Genomic DNA, 23,688 nt, shown 5'->3' with positions numbered 1-23,688 from the left:
TCCTTCCATCTCCAGATGGAAAATGTATACACCTAACTTTATATGTATATATAGACACACACATATACTATGTGTGTGTGTGTGTGTGTGTGTGTGTGTGTGTGTGTGTGTGTAAATATGGTAAAGTATTAAGATTTGTTAATTTGAGGAGTGGAAATATGAATGTTCATGGTTTTTTGGTATTTTATGTCTTTTAATGCTCTCAAAAGATGATGCTAGCGATCGTATGCACACATGTATGCACAATGCATGTGTGTATTTGTGTTTATTTGTGCTAATTGACTCCTCCTAGTAAGCCTATGAATCAGGAGCCATTGTCCACATCCTCTTTTTACATCTGAGGAAACTGAGGCACAGGAAGCTGAGGCTGGTCCAGGATCACGCAGATGTTCAAGAAGAGAGCTAGAAATCCAGCCTCAGCAGTTTGTGGCCAGGTCATGCCCAGGGCCCTTGCTTTTAACAAACTAAGGGAGATGAGCTAGCAAGTAGCTTGAGGGAAAGGCCAAAACTGAAGAGTGTTTTTAGGATGGGGAATGAGCTTAGTTAGGGGTTGAGGGGAAGGAACAAGTGGGGAGGGGAGGGAGGGTCTGAGAAAGGCTGGGCTGTACATAGAGGGGGTGCTGTCCAGATCACAGCGGTCAGGATTCGCCAAGCACGGAAAGAGACAGGAGTCCTGACCTGACGCTAGAGAAAAGGAGGCTTCTTTGGAAAATCGAAGGCAAGGTCACCTGCAAGGAGGCTGAGGGGGTGACAGGGAAGCAGCCACACTGGTGGCCTCATGAGTGACCTGCGGTTCTCCAGGTTGGTCGGGGGAGGGGTCCCACAGGGAACGAGGGGAAGGGGAGAACGGCGGGCTGGCTGGCAGCTCTGTTCTCACTCCAAGTTTGCTGAAAACTCTACTGCTATTTTGACAGACAGACCCAGGACCCAGGGCCCAGAACCTATGGGTGCACTCAGGGGCCCCGGGCAGTGATCCTGGAGCCCAGGGGTCCACAGAGCAGGGAAGAGAGCATCGTGTCCACACAGCAGGGAAGGGAGCATCGTGTCCACACAGCAGGGAAGGGAGCATTTGTCGTGACTGGACAGTGGTGACTGGACAGAGGGAGGGAGAGCTGCATCTGTCCCCACCGGACACAGGCTGGAGAGTCACAGGCTCCTCCTCCTTCCCCTCCAGAGAGGGTGTGTGTGTGTGTGTGTGAGAGAGAGAGAGAGAGAGAGAGAAATTGAGAGAGAGAGAGTGAGAGCGGGAGAGGGCAGCGTGAGCCTGTGTGCTTGCGAGCTGAGCCCTCATTCCTTCCTGGGGTCAGGCTTGGGTTTCACCTGCAGAATCGCTTGAGCTGGGCTGCCTGGGCTGCCCTCCTTAGTGACACTTGCGTGAAGCCTCTCTGGCTGCCAGAACTGGGCAGCCCCAGAAAAACCGACCTCTCTGCAGAGCTTGCCCAGCCGTCCCCGGGAAGCCAACTGCCTGTCACGGTAAGTCCTCCTCTTGATGGGGTGTCTCCTAAACCCTCACGCTTCAGCCTCTGTTTGCCCATGAAATGAAATGACTGAGCTCTATTCTGTACCTGCCACTCTATTTCTGGGGTGCCTTTTGTAGGCTTCCCAGAATCTCCAAGCCAGGCTGGTTCTTTGCATCCTTTGAGCGACCTGTCTTCTTCTGTAACCACAGGTAAGAAAGGCGCCCAAGGCTTACGCTGGGGGTGGTGTGCATGTCAAGAGATTGTGGATGTGGAGTCAAACAAATATTAGCAGTTTCTGGGTGCTCAGGAGGCGGTTATGTCTGAATGCTGAATGTCACCTGCTCCCGGAAATATTTTCATCTCCTGGTTGTCCCTGTTGGGGTTGTCCACAGCCAGGTGATGATGAACACCTCCTGGCTAGAATGGCCAGCCCAGTCTCAGGAATAGTGACTTTATTATACTGTATCTGCTCCAATGTCTTTATTACTGCTGTCCATTCTTTTGTTCATTTATTTATTCATTCAGTAAATTGACTATGTGCTCTAAAAAGATTAACAGACACCGATGCTATTTACTGGCTTAGAAGGTAAATACCTTCCAGGGCTCTTCAAGTTCTTCACAGCTGGGCTTGTTCCGATGCTGGAATTTGTGAAGTGGATTCCTCCCTCCGCTGGTGTGGTAGTTCGGATGACCTTCAAGATCTCACCCAACACTGAGATGTTAAACTTCTGCAATTAATCAAAGCAGATATAAAAGCTAGAAATGTGCTCCCTGGCCCCTAAGCACCTCTAGTGAGCTTATTTGGACGTAGAAACAGTACTGTTTTATCTGATGGAGGGGCTTCTTTGGGGGTGTAGGGTTGCCAGTTGTGATAAAGTGGAGACCCGTATGCTTGGGGAGGTTGTGATGACAGAACTCTCCTTTCGGGGATGGCAGGGAGGAACCAGGTGGGATGGAAGCCGGCTTTCGGGAGAAGGAAGTGTTCGTGAAAAGAGAGTGTGGCCTGATGTGTGGGAAGCTGCAAACAGCAGAACCACGAACAGGGAAGGGAGCTCCAATCACCTTGACCTCCGTGGAGCCAGGATTCAGGCGGGCTGGAGGTGCTGCGTGAGTGTGGGGGTGGGTGGGGGTGGGCTGGCACTGGTGTACAGGAGCAGTGACACAAGCGCAGTGGGGACACTGATGTCTCAGCAGTTTCCATATGCAATCTCTTTTATACAGGCTTCTCTGTGCACCCCATTCACCCAGACCCACTTTCCAGTTAGGGACCTTAGCCCACTGTCTCCTCTTCTGCAAATCTGCCAGTCCAGCCACTGAGAGGGTCAAAGTCTACAGCTCTTTTTCTTTTGACATCTTCCTAACCAGAGGTGGAAGCTTCCTGTAATTACTGTTAATCGCCTGGAAAATTCCTCCTTTGGTTTCCAGTGACAAATGAAATGATATAGTGGGCTCCTCACAGGGGATGCAGATTTGAGGCATCTTGCTGGGAATACATCCTCTAGAGTCACTGGGTCTTGTTTGCACATTCTTCTGGAGGGTCTCAGGTGGCTCTTTTTGGTTCTCTAGGTGATGCAATTTTAGCATGCCTGGATTCCTATTCTCACTACTGGAGAAAAAAAATATCCTTTTTAAAAAATGCGCTTGGTTAAAAGGTGAAACAGATGATAGTCTTGGAGTCTGCAACTGTGATATTGGCTGGCTGGATGAGAATGTGAATCTACACTAGAGGAACCTCGTAGAATCTGGGATCCAGGTGGGCCTGCCTTTGGGGTGAGGTGCCTATGCCCTCTCCTCACTTGTCCTCAGTAGACCTTAGTCCTGATGGTGGCTTAGCAATGACAGACACAGTGCTGGGTCTACAGAACACAGGAGGCTGGGTTGGTTATACAAAATTGCCCTCCTTCTTCACGCCACATCATCATTTATCACGTTCTAGTTTAGAAGCTAAAGACCTTAGCTTGAATCTCAGCTTCACCGCTTTTTATCCATATGGCTTTGGCCAACTTCTCAGAACATCAGTTTTTCTACTTACATAAAAGGGATAATATCTCTTCCTCACAGCCTCCTAGTGCTCATGTGAGGCCCAAATGAGGTCGAGGCTGGAAAAATGCCACGTAAACCTGAAAACTACATAAATACAGGTGTTCTTAAAAAGACCTTTTAGGAATTAACGTCAAAGGGGATTCTGAAATGCTCGTTCCCTGAAATGACGCAGCCTCATGTTCTAATATCTAGCAAAAATGTCAAGCCTGTATGAGAGTAGACGTAAGCAATGGAATTTCACAACTCTTCTTTATTTTAACTAGCAAGTGAAACTTCTAGATGGCAGTGAGCCACAGGTAAATGGGAGAGGGCATGGACTCTTTGAGGATCTTAAATCCTCCAGGGTGGAAAGGATGGAAGAGGGACAAGGAACCAGAAAGGCAGCTTTGTGACTGTCAGGTGTTTGGATGATTGCGGAGAGCAGAGAAAAAGCTTCACCTGCTCTGCAGTTGCCCCTGGGTATTGGTGAAATTTAACCTCTGGTGGCAACACAAGGGTCTCTAAACTCAAGTCAGCTCAACTCAAGCATCTCTCAGATGCTTACACAGATTCAGACTCAGGGAAGAACTTCCCAATGTGGAGAGTTGTAAAAAGCCTGGAAAGGGCCCCCCTGGATGGCCTTGGAAGCAATGGGGCTAAACGAATAAAGCCATGCCCACATTAGGTGTGGATGCGTGGATGAGACTCTAGCATTTTCCTTCCTGGTGGTTCTTCTCTACTCACGCTCACTCAGTGACTTGTCCCTGGTGCCTGGCTCACTGTTGGCCCTGATGCAGAGTGAGGTAGTGCCATTCTCTAACAGTCCAAGCAGAAACAACAACAACAACGTGAATGAGGTTAGTGGAAAAATAAAGAAAAGAATAAATGATCACGCCATGAGTGCAAATGTTTGACGCAGTGCTGCTCCCCAAATTGACAAGCCTTGGTCTCCTTCAGCAGGCCCTTGGAGCCTTCCTCCTTCCCCGGGTATCTTTTGCAGGTGGCTCTGCACACCTGGAAGCCACAGAGTGAGCTGGGGCTGCGCTTGGGGCCGGAGGGAGGAGGTGAATAAGAGACAGTGGTCACCCTTAAGGAGCGACCTTAAGACAGGAATTTCCACGTTTCTCTGAAAGCCCCATTTGACCTTTCAGATCAGTGTGGCGAGCCCATTTCCTGGGCCTCAGCCCTAAGGTGATTCCAGATAAACACAGCTGACTTAAAAAAAAATTATTACCGTAGCAAAATATACATAATATAATTTACCACTATAACCATTATTAAGTATATATAGTTCATCGCATTAAGAAGATCCACATTGTTGTGTAGACATCACCACCGTCCATCTGCAGACCTTTTTCATCACCCTAAACTGAAACTCTGCACCCATTGAACAATAGCTCCCCACTCCCCACCCCCTAGCTCCTGGCAGCCACCATTCTGCTTTCTGACTCTAGGAATTTGACTATTCTAGGGATTTCCTATAAGTGGAATCATGTTGTCTTTGTCTTGTTGTAACTGGCTTATTTTACTTAGCATAATGCCCTAAAGGTTCATCCTTGTTGTAGCATGGGTCAGAGTTTCTGTCGTTTTTGAGGATAAATAATATTCCATTGTATGGGTAGACCACATTTGTTTAGCCATTCATCTGTCACTGGATACCTGAGTTGCCTCCACTTTGTACACAGCTGACTGCTGAACTGAACTCCATTGCGATGGAAGAGTGGAGTCAAATCTACACAAAGTTTGGGTGAGCTCCTGCTGCTGTGAGATGAGGGGAGGGCATGTAAAGCACACCGTAGGTATTGCTGCCCACTTGAAAATTCTTTAACATTAAGTAACTGATACATCCTGATAGTGGGAAATTTGGAAAATGCAGAAAACTGTCAAAAAGAGTAACAATCACCTCTAATCTCTGTGCCCAGAGATAACACAGGTGATCTATTTGTGTGAAGAAGAGATTAAAAGAGAAAAGAGCAAGAGGCTGATGCCAGCTCTCTCTGGAAATCAGTTAGCTGTGCTGTTTCCTTTGCCATGCCTGCTTGGGGGAAGTCCCCTGGGGACAAGCCCCTACACCTTTGAGGGCCAGAGATCCCGCATCCTGCCGCTGCGGCTCACCTGAGCCACAGAAGCGGCCAATGCCCAGGCTGGGGTGGGTGCTGTACAAACATTCTGCATAATTTGCAGGGCAATGTGAGTTTACTTCCACATGATGTAAAGCTGCAGGGTTTGTTGTGTGGACATGGCAGCTCTAGCCCAGTGTACTAGGCCTATTTATGGAGGAGCTTCCCACTGCCAGGACCCCCTGCTCCTCTCCCGCGGAGGGGCACCGTCCTGGGAGGGCTGCGGGATGCTTTCTCGGGCAGCTCACTCCATGTACCGGGAACCACCGGCCTTTTCCACCTGCCAGCTGGGGATTTTCGGAGCCAGGAAGGAACAAGGAACCTCTATGTGCTGGGGCAAAGGGAGCAATCCCAGGTAGCGGGTGGACGGGGCAATATTATCCCAAGGGAACAGGAGAGAAATGTAATCCTCTATTTCCAATGACTCTTTGAATTGAAACTTCATTCAATTTGGGCCCCTTTCCCCCAAAACACTGGTGTCTGTGCTGTAGTCAGTATATGCCAGCAATTCCAACACATTAAAATTCACATTCCTTCCCACCTTCCTTTTCTCCTACTTGGCACAAACCGTCACTGTGCAATGGCACTGGGTCATGGGCCCTGACAACCGCAAGGGCAACCTGCTCCCTGCCCAGCCCTCTGCAGTTCCCTGGGGCCTTTCATGGGCACAAGTGATCCCGTTCGCTCCCGTCACTCCTCCCGCAGGGCAGAAAGTGTTCGATCTTTATCTTAAGACAGAATCCCAGGGGGACTGACCGGCCTTACACAGATCATACCCGGTGGTTTACTTTTATTTTTATTTTCCTTTTGAGATGGGATCTTGCTCTGTCACCCAGGCTGGAGTGCAGTGGCATGATCAGAGATAATTGCAGCCTTGACTTTCCCCGGCTCATGCCATCCTCCCAGCCTCCTCAGTAGCTGAGATCACAGGCACATGCCACCATGCCCAGCTAATTTTTAAATTTTTTTTATAGAGATGGGGGTCTCATTATGTTCCCCAGGCTGGTCTTGAACTGCCGAACTCACACATTCCTCCCATCTTGGCCTCCAAAAGTGCTGGAATTACAGGCATGAGCTACCATGCTCACCCTTGGTTTATATTTTTCAAGCCACTTTTACCCTTTTTTTTTTTTTAAAGTTGTGGCAAAATACACATAACATAAAATTGATTGTTAGTGACGTTTAGTACAAATTGGGACATTGTGCAGCCATCACCACTATCTAATTCCAGAACATTCTCATCCTCCCAAAGGAAATCCCGTACCCCCTATCTGTACCGAGAGCCATTATTATCTCTCTAGGCCACATACACAACATGTCCCTGAATATGAGGCCCATCAGGGTGCTGTTTCAGAAAATGCTAATTTGAATGTACAAACTTTTAAGGCAATCATGTTATTTTAGTGATACATATATATGTATGTATGTTTTAAATCACATACTGTGTAAAAGAACATTTAAAAATACTGCTTTCCCCAACTCTCCCATTTCTGAAACATTCATTTCATGTGAAACATCATGTTTACCCTCACCTTTGACATCCATGTTCTTCTGGTCACTAGAACTCTGCATCTTGGTTCCCCATCTCTGGCAAATATCATTGTTCCCACAGTCAAGAGAGTTAGCTGCTGCTTCTTAATCCAGGAGGTGTTTATGTTTTTGATAATAGCTTTTCTTGAGATATAATTCAAATACCATAAAATGCACCCGTTTAAAGCGTGCCATTTGCTGAATATTGTATATCCCCACATCTGTGCAGCATCACATCATGTAGCTCCAGAGCTTTCTTATCCCTGCTGAGGGAAACCCAGTGATCATTAAGCAGTCACTTCCCATCCCTCCTTCCCGCTGCCCCTGCAACCACTGATCTATGTTCTGTCTCTATAGATTTACCTATTCTGCATATCCCGTATCAGTGGGATCATACACTGTGTAAAAAAAAACCGCAAACTGTTTTCCTCTGCTCTCACTCCATAACAATCGACATGGAAGACTTCTGTGACCCCCAAAGATGTGGGGATTTCTCCCACCTGCACGTCAGCAGTCAATTCTGCAGCAGAGACCAGCTGAGTGCCTTCTAATTCAATTCAGACACCATCCACCTGGAGACAGCTCGGATCCCACAGGCTGAGGGCTCAGTCCCTAACATTGCCCCCCAATTTCAATGCCGATCACAAGTCCCAGGTTGTTTTACCGGTGCTTCTAACCCACTGGTTATACATTGAGGTTCTCATGATCCCCTCTCTGGGTTCAACTAACTTGCTAGAGTGGGTCACAGCGCTCAGGGAAACACTGGCATATAAAAGAGAGTGTAAGTTACAGGTGATGAGATGCATACGGTAAGGTATGGGAAGGCGTATGGAGATTCCAAACCCTCCCCAGGCTCGTCACCCCTCAGGAACCTCCAATTTTCTGCCATTTAGAAGCTCTTCAAAACCTGTCCTTTTGGGTTTTTATGAAGGCTTCATTATGCAGCATGACTGATTAATCCAGTGGCTATTGGTGATCAATTTAACCTTCAGCTCCTCTTCTGTCCCTGGAGGTTTGAGGAGTGGGGCTGAAAGTCCCAACCCTTTAAATCCTGCCTTGGTCTCCCTGTGACCAGCCCCATCCTGCTGCTATGCAGGGGCTGCCAGCCACCAGTCACGCAAAAGGACATCGTTTTGGAGATTCCAACTATCTTAGGAGTTGTATTCCAGGAAACAGGATTGAAGACCAAATAGATATTTTACAGTATCACCTTCAGTGTGTGGCTTTTTGCGACTGGCCTCTAGTACTTTGCACAATGCTTTTGAGGTTCCTCCACCCTGTAGCATGCGGCAGTGCCTCAGTCCTTTTTATGGTGGAATCGTGTTCTCTTGTAAGGATTTACTGCCTTTTGTCCATCCATTCATCAGCTGATGGACATTTGTTTGGACAAAAGGCTGTTTCCACCCTTTGAATCTTGTGAATAGTACTGAATACTACCATGATTCTTTTATTAACCACTCTTTGCAGTATGATTACCCACATTTTACAAAGGAGCACTGAGGCAAAGCAATGGGGACCTTGGTGTGATCCTGCGCCCTCTTCTGTCCAGCATGTCAGGGCTGGTCTTAGGGCAGAGTCCCTAGCTGACGCTGGAGAAAGAGGAAGAGGCTGATTCCCCAATAAACCAGGGAGAGCCCAGGCGCACTTAACTGCTGAGAGGCCTGCTGAGGGCCTTTTGCTCACTTTTCATGCCTGTGTAAAGTGTGAGAAATAGAAGTATGTCTATGTCAAGAGTACATGTTCCTAAGGGCCCTTTCCTGGGCTTGCTCAGGTTTGGTGGTGACAGGAAGCCTCGCAGAATCCAGCTGCAACTCTGCTGGGGACACGGTCCAAGGAGCAACCACAGCAAAGCCCTGATCTGAACTCCTGATGCTCAGGGGAAGCCATGGGCCCCTCCTGTCCTGCTCTTTTGTCCTTCACGAAGCTCAGCCTGTGGTGGCTCCTTCTGATCCCAGCAGGTGAGTGTCTGTCACCTGTCATTGTAAGACTTCATCTCACACCTGTCGGCTCACAAAAAAACTGTAGGGAGGAGTCTGCAGGTGGACAAGCTGCAGGGGACTTCAGAGGCCACCAGCCAGGTGGCTGGTTCCACTGGGAGAGGTGGAGGGGCAGTCACAGCTCTAACGTGAGCGTCTGTGTCACCTTAAATGTCTTCAAGCTTCACTGTCCTCAGCTGCAAAACGCAAATAGTGTTGTGGACCTCCCTGGCCTATTGTGAGAATTAAATGAAAGTTTGTGACCAGCATCTAGGATACAGGAGGCACTCGGGACACAGTGTTCTGTCACAGATGGTGCTGACACGTTTGTCTGGGATTTGGAGCTGTAGTTCTCGGCTTGCTTAAACAGCAGAGCCCTGAAGGGGTGAAGCTGTTTGCTGAACACAGTGAAAATTGACATGAGCGATGTCATAGAAACATTTTGAAACGCTTTGTTTATCTGATAGGAAGTAGCAAATATCCACAGTTTAAGAAAAAATTGGGGAGGTTCCCAAAGCAGTCAATTTCCACGTTAGCATGATTGGTTTATCGGACAAGTGGGTGGGAACGGGAGACTGCTTCCCCTGGTCAGGTTCACTGCAATGTTGAATCCCTTCTCCCTGCAGCCCCCCACCTAGACCAGGTGTCTCCCCCACTTCCCCATCCCCGCCCCCATGGGGCTACTCCACGTGGAGCTGAATCTTGTCTCTAGATTCAGCTTTCCCCACTTCCCAGCCTCTGCCTCTTCCTCTTGCCGCCGCCCCAAAACCTGGCAGTACTATTTCCCACTCTTTTCTTCTCTGATGCCACAAAGCAGCTGAACTTTCCTGAGCTCTGACCCCACAGCCTGCTCACGCTGTGCTCAGCTCTGATAGACACCATCATCTGCCATCCTCAACAGTGTTTTGAGATAGGTTCTGGAGTAGCAGCTCCATTTTACAGATGAGCAAACTGAAGCTCAGTGAGGCTAAATGGCTCTGATTTGTGGCAGGTGGAGAGGAAGCCAAGCACCCACCTTCCAGGGCTCCCGTAGAGCCCCTCTCCTCTCCCAGCCCCACGGTGTTGCCGCAGGGAGGCTCCCACACCCAGGCTGAGGACCGGCTCTTCAAACACCTCTTCCGGGGCTATAACCGCTGGGCGCGCCCCGTGCCCAACACCTCGGACGTGGTGATCGTGCGCTTCGGACTGTCCATCGCTCAGCTCATCGACGTGGTGCGCCTGTCCTCCCATCCCTGGCCCCCAGGAAAAAGAGATCCCAGACCACCCACCGCATCCCCAGTCCCTTCATCTCTCCCATCCGGGCCCTCACGCAGTGACCTGGGGTCACGGTGGGGACGGCTCTTCCCGGGGCTGCTACGCCCTCCCCTCTCCCAGCTCTGGAGCCCCCTTCTAGGAGGGCGTTGATTGGAAGCAGTGTCTGTGTGAATCTGAGTAAGATACCCAGAGAATCTGAGTAAAGGTGGGGGTGTCAGAGTGGATGTCAGGTGGGCTGGGCTTGGGATGTCCATCTTATCAGAGGGTCTGAAACAGTCCATCCCACTCCACCCTGTCTTCTGGGCTCACCCCTCTAATTGCTCCGCTTTCTTTCTGGGCCAGGATGAGAAGAACCAAATGATGACCACCAATGTCTGGCTAAAGCAGGTGAGGGCCCCTCCTTCAGTCCAGGCGGGAGGGGACTGGGAACCCGTGGACCCCAGAGCCCCCCAGGACTTCTTCGCTAGTGAGAGACCAGGGAGCAGCAAGACCCTGAACTCACAGTTTACCAAGCAGGTGCCACGTGGGGTGTTCCCAAAACTGACATTTTCCACAAGGCCTGTGTTCTGTGGCTGGACTTGAGTCTAGTGCCTGAGAAGGTCACCTGCAAGAGCCAAGCAGTGCTTCCCTGGTAGCAGGCATCTGTTCATCCCTGTTACTTGGGAATCCTCCCCAAAGCCCCACGGGGGTGGGGGTTCATTCTGCCCCTTTTATAGCTCAGGAGAGCAGGAAGCAGAGAGCAGCTGGGCTGGAAAAGGGGGCCCAGCTGTTCTTGACCCCAAGCCCCAGGCTCCTCCTATGGGAGAATGCCGAGTGCTTAATGTCTGTGCTGCCACCCAAATACCCCAAACTTACAGGCTCCCAGTAGCTGCCAGCTCACTGGATCTCACAGCTTTACGGCCAGGAATACGGGCAGTTTCTTCTGCTTTATATGGCGACCACTAGGATCACTTGGTGGTATATGACTGAGGGTTCGTCTGGTCTGGAGGGTCTAAGACAGCTTAATTCACACATCTGTCCCTTAGCAGGGATGTCTGGAAGGCTCTGGAAGGTTCTGGAAGGCTGGACTCAGATGGGCCCCTCGCCCTCTTCAGGCACCCTCAGAGTCTCTCCAGCAGGGGAGTCGGACTTCTTGCCTCGTGGCTCAGGGATTCCAGAGTGAGGGACCCAAGAGACAGGAAATAAAAGAAAGTGGGCCAGCATTAATCTTGTTGTACACTACTGGTCAAGGCAGTCTTGAAGCCCGGTTAGATTCAGGAAAGGGAGCATGGATCCCGCTTAGGTTGGAGGCTTCCCTCTTTCTGAAGACGTCATCTAGGTGCTGTTAGGGATCACTTGGCTCATCTTACAGATGTGTCAGCTGAGGGCCAGAGGGAAGCAGGAACTTGGAAGCTACCCAGTCATGCTGTGTGTGTATGCAGGGAGGCAGGCCTAGAACCTGGTTGCCACAATTGTCCCCAGAGGCTGCTCGCCTGGGCTTCAGGGTTGGGGTGGCAGGGCAAGGAAGGAGTACTGGAATTGAGTCAGGCCAATCAGCAACGCCTCTGATTGGCTAGTGATACTGGGTGAGCTATGTAACTGCTCAGAGCCTCAGTTTCCTCATCTGCAAAATGGGGATAACACATTCTACTGCCACATGCCTGGGAGGATTAATGTACCCCAGTGTGGTATGGTGCCTCAAAATGATGGTTGGACCTGAAAACTTGACAGATGGACTACGGAGAGAGAATAGGAACCTGATGGAGGTAGGGGCACTGCCTGGGACCTGCCTTGGTGGAGGCGGGGTGGGGCCCAGTCTGGTGGGACCCCTGCGGGGCACTTGGGAGCGCAGCTTGAAGGTCCTTGGGTAACTCCACTGCCTCGCTGTATGCCTCTGGCAAGTTGATTCTCCTGTCTCTGGTCCTCGGTTTGCTCATCTGCTAAATGGGGAGATGCATTCCCTGCTTGCCTCTTCCATGGAGGCTTTTCCTAGATGGAGAGTATAAAACAAACCATAAAGTGTGATGCACTAAAAATGAGAGACTTCACTCGAGATGAGTGAGGTGGCCCGCTGGGGTCATCCAGCCGGGGATAGGCAGCACGAAGACTAGAGGCAGGACCAGGGTGAACTAGGACCTGGACGGCTAAAGTCCAGGCAAAGCGAGAAGGTTGGTTACTTGCTCAGAGCCCTTTCCCAGCCCGCAGTTCCCTCCACTCTTCCGGGCTGGATGGGGAGCCCTGGCTGCTCCGAAGGGGCTGCTCGGCCCAGTTCTGCTCTGGGCACCCTCAGGCTGCGCTAGCTTTGCCCTAGGCTGCTCCCTGGAAACGAGGTTGACACAAGTCCCTCCCCACATACAGGAGTGGAGTGACCACAAACTGCGCTGGAACCCCGCAGATTTCGGCAACATCACATCCCTCCGGGTCCCTTCCGAGATGATCTGGATCCCCGACATTGTCCTCTACAACAAGTAGGAAGCCACTGGGGTCCTGGGGGGAGGATGGGAGGACCCCTGCCGGGGTGTGCCCCTGGAGACAGCTTCCTCGCCTCCCTCATGACTGCTCTGCGGAGGTTGTCTCCCCCTGACCATTCCTTCATTTATTTCCTCTTGTTCTTGCTCTACACCAAAATGAGTGGCAGCTGAGCACCCGTTGGGTATCAGCACCTGGCACTGCGTTAGAGGGACACAGATTTGTCAATACTGAGTATTCTTTGAAAAAAGTGGTGCAGGCTCAAAGAACAATCCCGTGGGGTTGGAGCTGTGGGGGCGGCAGTGTTGTGCAGATGGGCAGGCAGCAGCAGGCCAATACCTTCAAAGGGCATGCGCCCACTTGCTATGTGGTTTTCTTTCTCCCAATCATGTTATTTTACGGTTGTCTTCAAAACTAAAAAGGAGTAATCTTTGACCACAGTGACAAGAGGTTGGTAGAAGGGAGAGTAATCTGAAGAGAGTCCCAGTGGACAAAAATAAATCAATAAAAAAGTTTTGGGCCGGACGTAGTGGCTCCCGCGTATAATCCCAGCACTTTGGGAGGCTGAGGCGGGCAGATCACAAGGGCAAGAGATCAAGACCATCCTGGCCATCACCATGAAACCCTATCTCTATTAAAAATACAAAAATTATCTGGCTGTGGTGATGTGTGCCTGTAGTCCCAGCTACTTGGGAGGCTAAGGCAGGAAAATCGCTTGAAGCCAGGAGGCAGAGTTGCAGTGAGCATAGATCATGCCCTTGCATTCCAGCCTGGCAACAAAGTGAGACTCCATCTCAAAAAAAGAAAAAGGAAGTTTTGATAGAATAAATAGACATCTATGATTTCATTTCTGTGTTTGGTATCAGGCAATTCTTCCCTTAGAAGTTAAGAAGTTAAGATGAAAAGATGGTGTTATGTTCATCTAAAAATGTTTTCTAAGGTGGGGCTGTAAGGAGGATGGCTTGAGTTATAAATAGGCGTGAAAAAGGGCTCTGTGGTCAAATAATTTAGGATAACACCCACACCCCTCCCTGCCTAAGGCCTTTGGAAAATGGCAGAGCACAATAGCATTTAAAAAAATGGTTTTAGAAGTTCAGCAGCAAAGACAGCCACCTAGTCCAGCACTTCCCAATTCATTTGATCCTACTTTGGAAATGCTATTTTTAAAGAACGAAATAAAAGGAAAAACGACCCATTTCTGGATTTTGCTCTTCAGATGGGTCAGATGGTTTTCTACACTGTCCAGTTCTGGTCAGAACTAAGCCCTTTCACTGAAGCCATTTTGTCGAACACATGTTCATCACGGGTTCTCACACTGGCAGCTCTCACACCGCAGGTACCTAGTGTTTGCGGCTGCTGTGGGACTCACAAACTCTCCACCCCATGATAGCTCTGTGCCCATAGCTGGCACCCAGGATCCTTCTGGTTTCTGCTTCCTGTACATGTGGCAGAGGTCAGGAGCAAAGTCCTACATCAAACATGACTTTGAGTTTGAGGATTAACAAGACTTCAGCCAGTGTTACTTGATTATTACAAGAAATTTTTCTGGGGGACAAAATTCCAAGCCAAAGTCATGCTGACATTTAGAGAAGGGTCCCCTCCACCCAGATACCCCACTCAAGGTTAACTGGAAGGCCTCAAAGAATTTGCAACGTTCCTTCCCCAAAATGAGCACATGTTGCCATCTAGCGGTCATTGTGTGTGAAAAACAAAATGCTTAAAACAAATTTTTTTGGCCGGGTGCTGTGGTTCATGCCTGTAATCCCAGCACTTTGGGGGGCCCAGACGGAAAGATCATGAGGTCAAGAATCGAGACCACCCTGGCCAACATGGTGAAACCCCGTCTCTACTAAAAATACAAAAATTAGCAGAGTGTGGTGGCTTGCGCCTCTAGTCCCAGGTATTTGGGAGGCTGAGGCAGGAGAATCACGTGAATCCAGAAGATGGAGGTTGCAGTGAGCAGAGATCGCGCCACTGCACTGCAGCCTGGTGACAGAGTGGGACTCTCTCAGAAAAAAAAGATACTTTTTTTTTAAACAAGGTATTTGTTACTCTCTTTCAAAGTTCCTATTTCCAGCCTGCCTATATCTCTACCATGAAACTACTTCATGGGGGAAAAAAAGCCCCGTGTTTCCAAGCACTCTGCTGATTTCTTGGAGTTTAGGATTGACTGTGGGAATTGGAGGGGGAGGGAGGATGGTTAAGACTTAAGCAGGAGCCCCCCAGCCACCTCCTGGCAGAATCAGGGACTGCGGCCTCCAGGAAGCGCTGCCTGACAGGTCACCATTATTCCAGTGTCCCCAGACCCCTTGTGGGTCCTCCAATGCCTAGTTCCATGATACCCCCGACTCGCCCTCTGCTCTTAGCCGCAGCACGCCCTGTGAGTTTTGCACTTCCCACCTGCTCCCTGTGGGACCCTCTACCGGTAAGGCTCTCTGCCCATTTCTCAGCCAAATCCTCGCTTCGGCAGGCTTCTCCATGACCCTGCTCGCTTTCCAGAAGGGAGTTTCCCCACAAAGCGTCCAGGGAACACCCGGACCACCCTCCTAGTGTTGGCAACTGCCTCCCTGTTGTTGCAGTGGTTCCTGGAGACGTCTCATTTCCTCACGACTCCTTAAGGACAGGGACCTTATCTCATATTCCTCTTCTGCACAGTTCTGTTACAGGCCCTAGTGGATGAGGCTGGCTCAAAAACACATGTTAAATGGATACACTCAAGGGAGTACCTTCACCCGCAAAGATGTTTTGTCTCTTCTGAGCAAGGATGATCCCAGGTGGAAATGGGTCCCTCTCCTGAGGGGCCGACTCATCATCTGCTTGGGAAGAAAAACAGAGACATAGATATCACTCTAAAATATTAAACCTTCAATGCGCAGGACAGCTCTGACCCCCCCCCGTGATGTCACCTCCACCCCAACCAATCAGCAGCAAGCACATAGCCACACCCACCCCTTCCCCAAAACTGCCTTTGAAAAACTTCTAACCTGCGAACTTTGGAAGACATGCTTTGAGTGCTAACTCCATCTCCCACATGGCGTGGCTGGCCTTGTGTCTATTCAACTCTTTCCTTACTGCAAACAAAATAAAATATTACATGAATAAAAACAGGCAATCAAATGACATGTACCCCAGATCACAAAGCTATATATTTGTCATACATTGATAGATGATATACAATCATTTTACATTATATATATAAACATCAAAATGTTATTAGTGGTTGTTTTTAGAATTCTTGGTACTTCCCTCTATTCCTCACAATCCCTCCTTTTGTAATTAAGAAGGTAGTAATTGACAAGACAGCTCAGTGGCTATACCTGTGTGTGCTGGGGGAGACTTACATACTTGCATAAATAAACCCTGCCATCGTGGCCAGGTCTGACTTGGTTCTTGGGGGACCCCTGCTGCCGGCTCTCTGAGCAGCCTGGCTCAGGCAGGTGGGTGTGCAAGGGTCCCCCCAGCTCTTCTCCTCTCCCCAGTGCAGATGGGGAGTTTGCAGTGACCCACATGACCAAGGCCCACCTCTTCTCCACGGGCACTGTGCACTGGGTGCCCCCGGCCATCTACAAGAGCTCCTGCAGCATCGACGTCACCTTCTTCCCCTTCGACCAGCAGAACTGCAAGATGAAGTTCGGCTCCTGGACCTATGACAAGGCCAAGATCGACCTGGAGCAGATGGAGCAGACAGTGGACCTGAAGGACTACTGGGAGAGCGGCGAGTGGGCCATCGTCAATGCCACAGGTACCTACAACAGCAAGAAGTACGACTGCTGCGCCGAGATCTACCCCGACGTCACCTACGCCTTCGTCATCCGGCGGCTGCCGCTCTTCTACACCATCAACCTCATCATCCCCTGCCTGCTCATCTCCTGCCTCACCGTGCTGGTCTTCTACCTGCCCTCCGACTGCGGCGAGAAGATCACGCTGTGCATCTCCGTGCTGCTGTCGCTCACTGTCTTCCTGCTGCTCATCACCGAGATCATCCCGTCCACCTCGCTGGTCATCCCGCTCATCGGCGAGTACCTGCTGTTCACCATGATCTTCGTCACCCTGTCCATCGTCATCACGGTCTTCGTGCTGAATGTGCACCACCGCTCCCCCAGCACCCACACCATGCCCCGCTGGGTGAGGGGGGCCCTTCTGGGCTGTGTGCCCCGGTGGCTTCTGATGAACCGGCCCCCACCGCCCTTGGAGCTCTGCCACCCTCCAGGCCTGAAGCTCAGCCCTTCTTATCACTGGCTGGAGACCAACATGGATGTGGAGGAGCGGGAGGTTGTGGTGGAGGAGGAGGACAGATGGGCGCGTGCAGGTCACGTGGCCCCCTCCGTGGACACCCTCTGCAGCCACGGTCACCTGCACTCTGGGGCCTCAAGTCCCAAGGCTGAAGCTCTGCTGCAGGAGGGTGAGCTGCTGCTGTCACCCCACATGCAGAAGGCACTGGAAGGCGTTCACTACATTGCCGACCACCTGCGGTCCGAGGATGCCGACTCTTCGGTGTGTTGGGGTTGGGAGGGGGGCCAGCCTGGGTGGCCCCATAAGCCTAGCAGGGAACCACCTCACCCCAGAGTGTGAGCTTGGGCAGCTCAGGTCCCTCCTGTGAGGACATGCTTCCCTTGTCATGGTCCTTAGAAACATGGAATAAATGGAGAGAGAGCACGTGTGGCTGGCCACTCTAAGGACACTTATTGGCAGGTGGCAGGTTACACACCATGGGGTCAGGCATGAGCAGCTCAGCCTAACAGGAAGCCTGAGAGCTGGAGAGGGAGGACCCCAGATGCTGAACCCCGTGACTGCCTCAGGCCTCCATCTCCCACCATTGCCTTGGAGGTGGCGGGAGGTGGGGAGAACATTTCAGGAGAGACCCTGAAAGTCAGCTGTGCAGGAGCAGCCTTTGTCTTGTCTTGTATGGTCTCTTCCTCTGCCTCCTTGTTCCTGGCCTCTGGCCATTTTGCAGACTTCACTCTTCAGCCATAAATCCTGCAGATTCTTGGTTGCACCAGGTGGACTCTGCCCCCAGGCCCCTGCCATGGCACTGGCCCCTCCCTGTCCCCTGCCCCAGCCCTCATCTGCCATTGCTATGTGAGCAGGCCCCTGCTCCAGCACAAAATTCTTATCAGCCTCGGGAAGGATGAGAGGCAGGGAGGTTATTACTGGGTGGCTTTGATGACTAGATCAGAAAATTAATCATGATGTAATCCAGGAGCAGTGGGGAATCCAGGCTTCCTTGCCTAGGCTGTGAGCCCAAATTTCACAAAGCCCCTGCCCTACCCCCAGCCTGCCCGGGGTCCCAGCCACCTTCGCTGTTTCCCTCTCCCCAGCTCCAGCAGGTGGGTGAGGTGGCAACCTGTGGGCAGCTAAGTCTGGTGTTGCACTGATGTCACTGCAGGCCCCTAGGAGGACTCGTGCCCTGGGGTGGTCCTGCTGCCCTTTGCGTCCCTCTAGCCTCCTTTACCTATAGCCGGGGAGCATACTATGGACAGGTTTGGGCATGTGGAGGGGCTTTGATTCGAGGGGAATCACCAGGGGAGCTTGCTGGAGCCTTGAAACCGCTCATTGTCCCCTCCCCTCCAGTCACCCAGCTCCCTGCACTGACCTTTGCTCCCCTGGGTCTCTGTGGGGCAGTTGCTGCTGTCCCCACTGGCCATCCGTGCAGGCGCTGTGCATGGGGGGCTGCGTCTGATTCCCAGGCCTGGTCCCTGTCACTGTGCGCTGTCTTCCTCACAGGTAAAGGAGGACTGGAAGTACGTCGCCATGGTCATCGACAGGATCTTCCTCTGGCTGTTTATCATCGTCTGTTTCCTGGGGACCATTGGCCTCTTCTTGCCTCCGTTCCTAGCTGGAATGATCTGACCGCACCTCCCTCGAGTTGGCTGCCAGGGCACCACTGCTGACCATCTTTTGACCATCTCTGCTGCAGCTGCCTCTAGTGTCCCCTTTGCGGTCAGCAGGTGCCTCTCTGTGGAGTCCTGACCCTGGCCCCGGTATCGCAGGCTTCCATCCAGCTTAACAGGATTGTATCAGGGCTGAGAGCCTGCTGGACAAAAAGCCCTGTTTTGGATGCTGAGGAGCTAGGGAAGTTCTGCAGAAGGTCACAAGATGGTGGTGACCAAGTGGAGCAGAGTCGGATTCTCCTGGAGGAGCGGTGCAGACCCCAAGTGACAGAAGAGTCAACCCGGGGGATGCTGGGGCCAGGGTGATGAGGAAGGGAAGGCAGACCTCAAAGGAGGGGTCGTGGGGCAAAGGGGAGGGTTCCTTGGGGTGGAAGGGCTCTGAACGATGTTTGGATTTGGGAATGAGCCCAAAGTGCCAGAACAGCCAGGCGAGGTGGGAGCTTGGAGAGCCAGGTGGGATCTCTCTCAGCCAGGCTGGGGATGAAGTTCGGAGTCTGGCCAAGCCTGCAGGGTTCTGAGCTGGACGGTCCAGCAGGGGGGTGATACAGGCTCTTCTGGAAGGGGAGGAAGCGGGAGGCAGGGCCTGCGTGTGGAGTGGATCTTCCCTACAGGGGAGGGACGGATGGTTGGATACAGGTGACTGGGCTATTCCATCCACCTGGAAGCACCTTGGAGCCCTCAGGCTTCTCCTTGACGTCACTCCCCTCCCTTCCTTGTTGCAAAGTGGCTCTGCACCAGCAGCCCCCAGGAGGTCTGGCACAGCTGAGAGCCACGGCCTGCGGGGGCTCCATATGTCCCTACACATGCAGCAGCCAAACAAGAAAGACCATCCTGAGCCGCTCTGACCCAACTCAGACTCATCTCGTTTGCCCTATCCTCCCTCCCTCCACCCCTCCTCCCCTCCTCCCGTCCCCCCCTCCCCAGGCACCCTGTTCCCTATGCCTGGCTCCATCGGAAGGAGGCCTCACTTGGGAGCTGAAGATCTTTGCCTTCAGCTCCTTTGATTCTAAACTTCTCAAGGGCAGGGCCTCTGCCTGTTACTTTTCCCACCCCCAGCACCTAGCATGGCGCAGGGTGAGTACTGTGCTCAAGGCATTTGCTCTGAGTGGTTGAGGAGAGCAAGCTGGCTTGTTTGGGCCCCAAGACTGCTGTGCAGATGACAAAAGCTGTGGTCCCATCCCTTGCCAGCCTGCCCCATCTCCCCCAGAGCCCCGAGGTGTGTTGACCTGCCCTGAACCCTTCAGAGCAGCCTGTGTGTGCACCTTGGAAAGCACCATCCCGAAGCCCGAGTCTGCACCCAGGAGCCCAGGCCGAACGGCTGCTCCTGGGATCGGGCAGCAGACTTCTCCCCAGCTCTGTCCAGGCCCGAGAGTGGGCCCTTGGCAGCTAACAGATATGGCCACTGGGTTCTCGAAACGGCGTGGAGGCTCCAGGTAGGAAGCTGAGCAGGGGGAGCTTCCAGTTGTTCTGGTCCTAGGGGGTCTCCTCCTTCCAAACCCCGAAGTCTCTCTCCCTGACACTCCCAGGGCACACCTGCCTGCCTTTGACACCCTGGCCCAGGCCCCACCACACCTCGCTTCTCTCCCACAACCCCCCACTCATGGCTCATCTGATCTCTGGCTCCTGTCTACTTCTGTGCACGCAGCCCCAGCCTCCCCTCTCCTCCCACCTGTTCTTCGGAGGCCTCAGAGCTCTCAGGTCCAGCCTTCCAGACCCGCTGTCCTGGGACAGTGATGTTCGCTCCTGTTATCCACATCTCCCGTCCACCTTGCATGTGATAAAGAGAGTAAATAAAGCTGCATCTACTGCTCACTCAACTGTGCGGCACCCTCCTTGCCAGCCACACCTCAATATTGCCAGTGTCACCCAAGCCCCTCCAGAGCCCGGGTGGTTTGGGGGCCTCACTGGGGGAGAAATGACATGGCATTCCTCATGTGGCCACAGAGGGTACTGTCCTGGGTCCCTGGAAAGTCACCCCCAGTACCCCTGCAAGGGCAAAGGGGCCAGAGCACACCCCTGACCCAATGCCGGGTATCACTGCTCGCCCCTCCTCGGCCGATGCCCAGCGCTGGACAGCTTTGATCTCCAACCAGCATGAACATCATCAGTTTCTTCCATAGCTTGGCTCACAGTCCCCATTCTCCCCCAATGGGAAGGTCAAACAAACAAAACCAACCGCAAAGCAAATGGGACAATTTTAATTCAACCACAAGTCAAATAGAAAGAAGTTAAAAGAATGTTTATGCAAACACGCGAGAAAAGAAGGGTGCAGATGAGATTGGGGCGGGAGGGAGAAAAAAGAGGAGGAGTAAGAAAAGAGGGAAAAGGGAAAGAAAGGGAGAGTAAAGGGAGAAAGAGAAAGGGACAGGAAGAGAGTGGATTTGGTCCAAGGTCCTGTCCTGGCCCATCTCTCTGCTCCTTCCCCTGATGCTTGGTTTGACAACAAAGCGTCCCGTGCCCAGACTCCCAATTAGCTTGTTCCTGGTCTATGTCCCAGGTCCTCTCTCAGGAGGGCACATGCTGTCAGTCCAGACCAAACTCACATTAAATAAATTCCAATATACACTGTACAAGAACCCCAGGCCCATCCCTCATCTCACTGGCTGCCTGACCCCCAAAACAAAGCTCCTCCCCAGCTTCTCTGTGCATCAGGGGACATCTGAGGGCTGAAGAGGAAGGGAAAGGAATAGCTTGGTTCCCAAATTGACCTGCCATGTCCATATATAAAGCTAGGGGCACCACGTGACCCTCCCGCCCCCATGACCCGCCTGCATGGACTGGGTGGGGTAGGAAGGAGTGGCCAGGCAGCAGCAGTGCCCCCTCCAAGCCATCTGTGTCACCCTCACCCTGTGTCCATAGCCCAGAGTCCCCGCTGTCCAGCTGCTGCCTGAGCAGTACAGCCTGGGGTAGGGGTAGGGAGAGGGGGTCGTGCAAACTGGTAAGGGAAAGTGACTCCCTTGGCCTTCCCCCTGGAAGACCCACATGACCAACAGCAAGGCAGGGGAGGTACATGGCAGGCAGGGGCGGAAGACGCAGGCAGGTGGCTCCCACCCTCCGTCACTCTGCAGGCGGGTGGGCCAGATTGGCCAGAACCTTGGCCTGGTCGACGGCATCGAGCAGGTTCTTGGCGTCCACGGCCAGGGTGTGTGAGGCTGTCAGCATCTGCCTCTTGCACTCCTCACTCAAGGAGGTCACGGCGTTCTGCTGTGCCAGCCGCATCTTGTTAATGAGCTCTGCCAGGTCTTTGTTGAGCAGTTTCTGGGTGCCCTCGATCTGTAAAAGATCACACAGAAGAGGCTGAGGGGGCCACAAAGTCCATGCCTGGAGGATGGGGAAGCCACAGAGGTATCTGCCTGCGTGCTGGCCAAGGCAGTCAGAAGTCCCCTGGAAGCGAATGGAGCAGGCCGAGTGCAATGCCCATGCAGGTGGAGCCAAGTCTACAAGGACTGACACCACAGCCGTCCCACCCCCGGCCCAGCCTGGGTAAGGCCAGTCTGACTTTTCCTTCATGACAACAGCCCCTCACGCTTTCTAAAATGTGAATCTGATCATACCACTGTTTTTTGTTTTTAGAGACAGTTTTGCTCTTGTCACCCAGGTTGGAGTACAGTGGCATGATCTCAGCTCACTGCAACCTCCACCTCACGGGTTCAAACAATTCTCCTGCCTCAGCCTCCTGAGCAGCTGGGATTACAGGCACCCAATACTACGCCTGGCTAAGTTTTGTATTTTTAGTAGAGATGGGGTTTCACCATGTTGGCCAAGCTGGTCTCAAACTCCTAACCTCAGATGATTCTCCTGCCTGGGCCTCCCAAAGTGCTGAGATTATAGGTGTGAGCCACCACGCCTGGTCATCCACTGAAGTCTTGAACCCCTCAAAATCATCCACGAGGATTAGAATCAACTTATTCCAAATGGTTAATGATATTCTGACCTCTTCCCATGAATCACAAATGTTCCTAATATTACCTAGAATGGTAAATCCTTTCCAAAATGTTTTCAATGGACTTTGCCCAGATCCATAAGAGAAATCACTATATATGGCAGCTATAGCCTAGAAATGTATTTCTTAAATAACAGAAATTGAAAGTAGAAATTACTCCTTGATTCATGGGCTGCAAAAGAGATGCAGTGAAGACATTAATCTTCTATATCTCCGTCCGATATCTTGAGTGAGTAGACACATTGTCAATTAGTAAGATTTTGAACATCTTTTTCTGAGTAGTAGACCTCAACAGTAGGCTTATGATAATCAGCAAAACATGCTGTAAACAGATGTGCAGTCATCCAAACTTCGTTGTTACATTTACAGAGCACAGGCAGAGTAGATTTTACCTTTTTTGGAGGAGTTTTGCTCTTGCTGTCCAGGCTGGAGGGCAATGGAGTGATCTTGACTCACCACAACCTCCGCCTCCCAAGTTAAAGCAATTCTCATGCCTCAGCCTCCCTAATAGCTGGGATTACAGGCATGCCCCACTACGTCCAGCTAATTTTGTATTTTTAGTAGAGATGGGGTTTCTCCATGTTGGTCAGGCTGCTCTTGAACTCCTGACCTCAGGCGATCCACCCACCTCGGCTCCCAAAGTGCTGGGATTACAGGCGTCAGCCACCGTGCCTGGCAGATTTAGCTTAATTCCTAAGGGCCCTAAGATTGTCAGAATGCCCAATAAGCACGGCTTCAACCAGTCACTTTAGCCCCTAGCAAGAGTCACTCTGTTGTTTGAAGTTTTGAAGCCAGGCATGAACATCTCCTCTAGCTATGAAAGTCCTAGATGGCATCTGCTTCCAACAGAAAGCCATTCATCTACATTGAAAAATCCGTGGTTTAGCAGAGCCACCTTCATTGGTGATCTGAGCCAGGTCTTCTGGAGAACCTGCTGCAGCTTCTCCATCAGCATGTGCTGTCTCACATTGCCCTTTCATGTTACAGAGGTGGCTTCCCTCCTTAAACCTCATGAACCAGCCTCTGCTAGCTTCCAGCTTTTCT

The 23,688-nt window shown here is 51.6% G+C and overlaps 2 protein-coding genes and 2 long non-coding RNA genes across 12 annotated transcripts in view; 1 reads left to right on the top strand and 3 right to left on the bottom strand.

Annotated features, from left to right (window-relative positions):
• On the top strand, window positions 1-20,518 carry CHRNA2 (cholinergic receptor nicotinic alpha 2 subunit). Of its 5 annotated transcripts, none has more exons than XM_032265360.1 (7): window positions 1-1,669; window positions 8,904-9,090; window positions 10,100-10,320; window positions 10,705-10,749; window positions 12,700-12,809; window positions 16,290-17,304; window positions 18,535-20,518. In XM_032265360.1, exons 2-7 carry the CDS (start codon window positions 9,018-9,020, stop codon window positions 18,658-18,660), a joined length of 1,590 nt encoding a protein of 529 aa, XP_032121251.1. In that variant the 5' UTR covers window positions 1-1,669; window positions 8,904-9,017; the 3' UTR covers window positions 18,661-20,518. The 5 variants fall into 5 exon arrangements, with proteins under 5 accessions (XP_032121251.1, XP_032121253.1, XP_032121254.1 ...); XM_032265362.1 differs by having other exon boundaries at window positions 4-1,669; window positions 10,161-10,320; XM_032265363.1 differs by lacking the exon at window positions 1-1,669 and having other exon boundaries at window positions 8,113-9,090; window positions 10,161-10,320.
• LOC116541297 lies at window positions 7,259-10,199 on the bottom strand. The gene is made up of 2 exons (XR_004264778.1): window positions 10,124-10,199; window positions 7,259-9,506 (listed from the first exon to the last, which is right to left on the bottom strand). It is a non-coding gene; the product is annotated as an uncharacterized LOC116541297 (long non-coding RNA).
• On the bottom strand, window positions 14,880-16,465 carry LOC116541295. The gene is made up of 3 exons (XR_004264776.1): window positions 16,333-16,465; window positions 15,795-15,881; window positions 14,880-15,623 (listed from the first exon to the last, which is right to left on the bottom strand). It is a non-coding gene; the product is annotated as an uncharacterized LOC116541295 (long non-coding RNA).
• A 361-nt stretch (window positions 20,519-20,879) lies between the features above and the next one.
• The window catches only part of PTK2B (protein tyrosine kinase 2 beta), a 131,132-nt gene continuing 128,323 nt past the window's right edge, over window positions 20,880-23,688 (bottom strand). For all 5 annotated transcript variants that reach the window (XM_032265354.1, XM_032265359.1, XM_032265355.1 and 2 more), the window contains one exon: window positions 20,880-21,974. In XM_032265354.1, the coding sequence (XP_032121245.1) occupies window positions 21,759-21,974 (216 nt within the window). In that variant the 3' untranslated portion in view covers window positions 20,880-21,758. The remainder of the gene's footprint in view (window positions 21,975-23,688) is intronic.

Source organism: Sapajus apella, unplaced genomic scaffold (genome assembly GCF_009761245.1).
Source record: "Sapajus apella isolate SASKATOON/1434 unplaced genomic scaffold, GSC_monkey_1.0 scaffold150, whole genome shotgun sequence".
Taxonomy (NCBI): Eukaryota; Metazoa; Chordata; class Mammalia; order Primates; family Cebidae; genus Sapajus; species Sapajus apella.
Note: the sequence above shows the minus strand (reverse complement) of the source record. Positions and strands in the feature narration are given on the sequence as shown.

Coding starts and splice junctions, on each gene's coding strand:
- CHRNA2 (XM_032265360.1), top strand. CDS start 9,018: ATGGGCCCCTCCTGTCCTGCTCTTTTGTCCTTCACGAAGCTCAGCCTG. Junction 10,750..12,699: donor CCAATGTCTGGCTAAAGCAG/GTGAGGGCCCCT, acceptor CCCCACATACAG/GAGTGGAGTGACCACAAACT. Junction 17,305..18,534: donor CCGAGGATGCCGACTCTTCG/GTGTGTTGGGGT, acceptor TCTTCCTCACAG/GTAAAGGAGGACTGGAAGTA.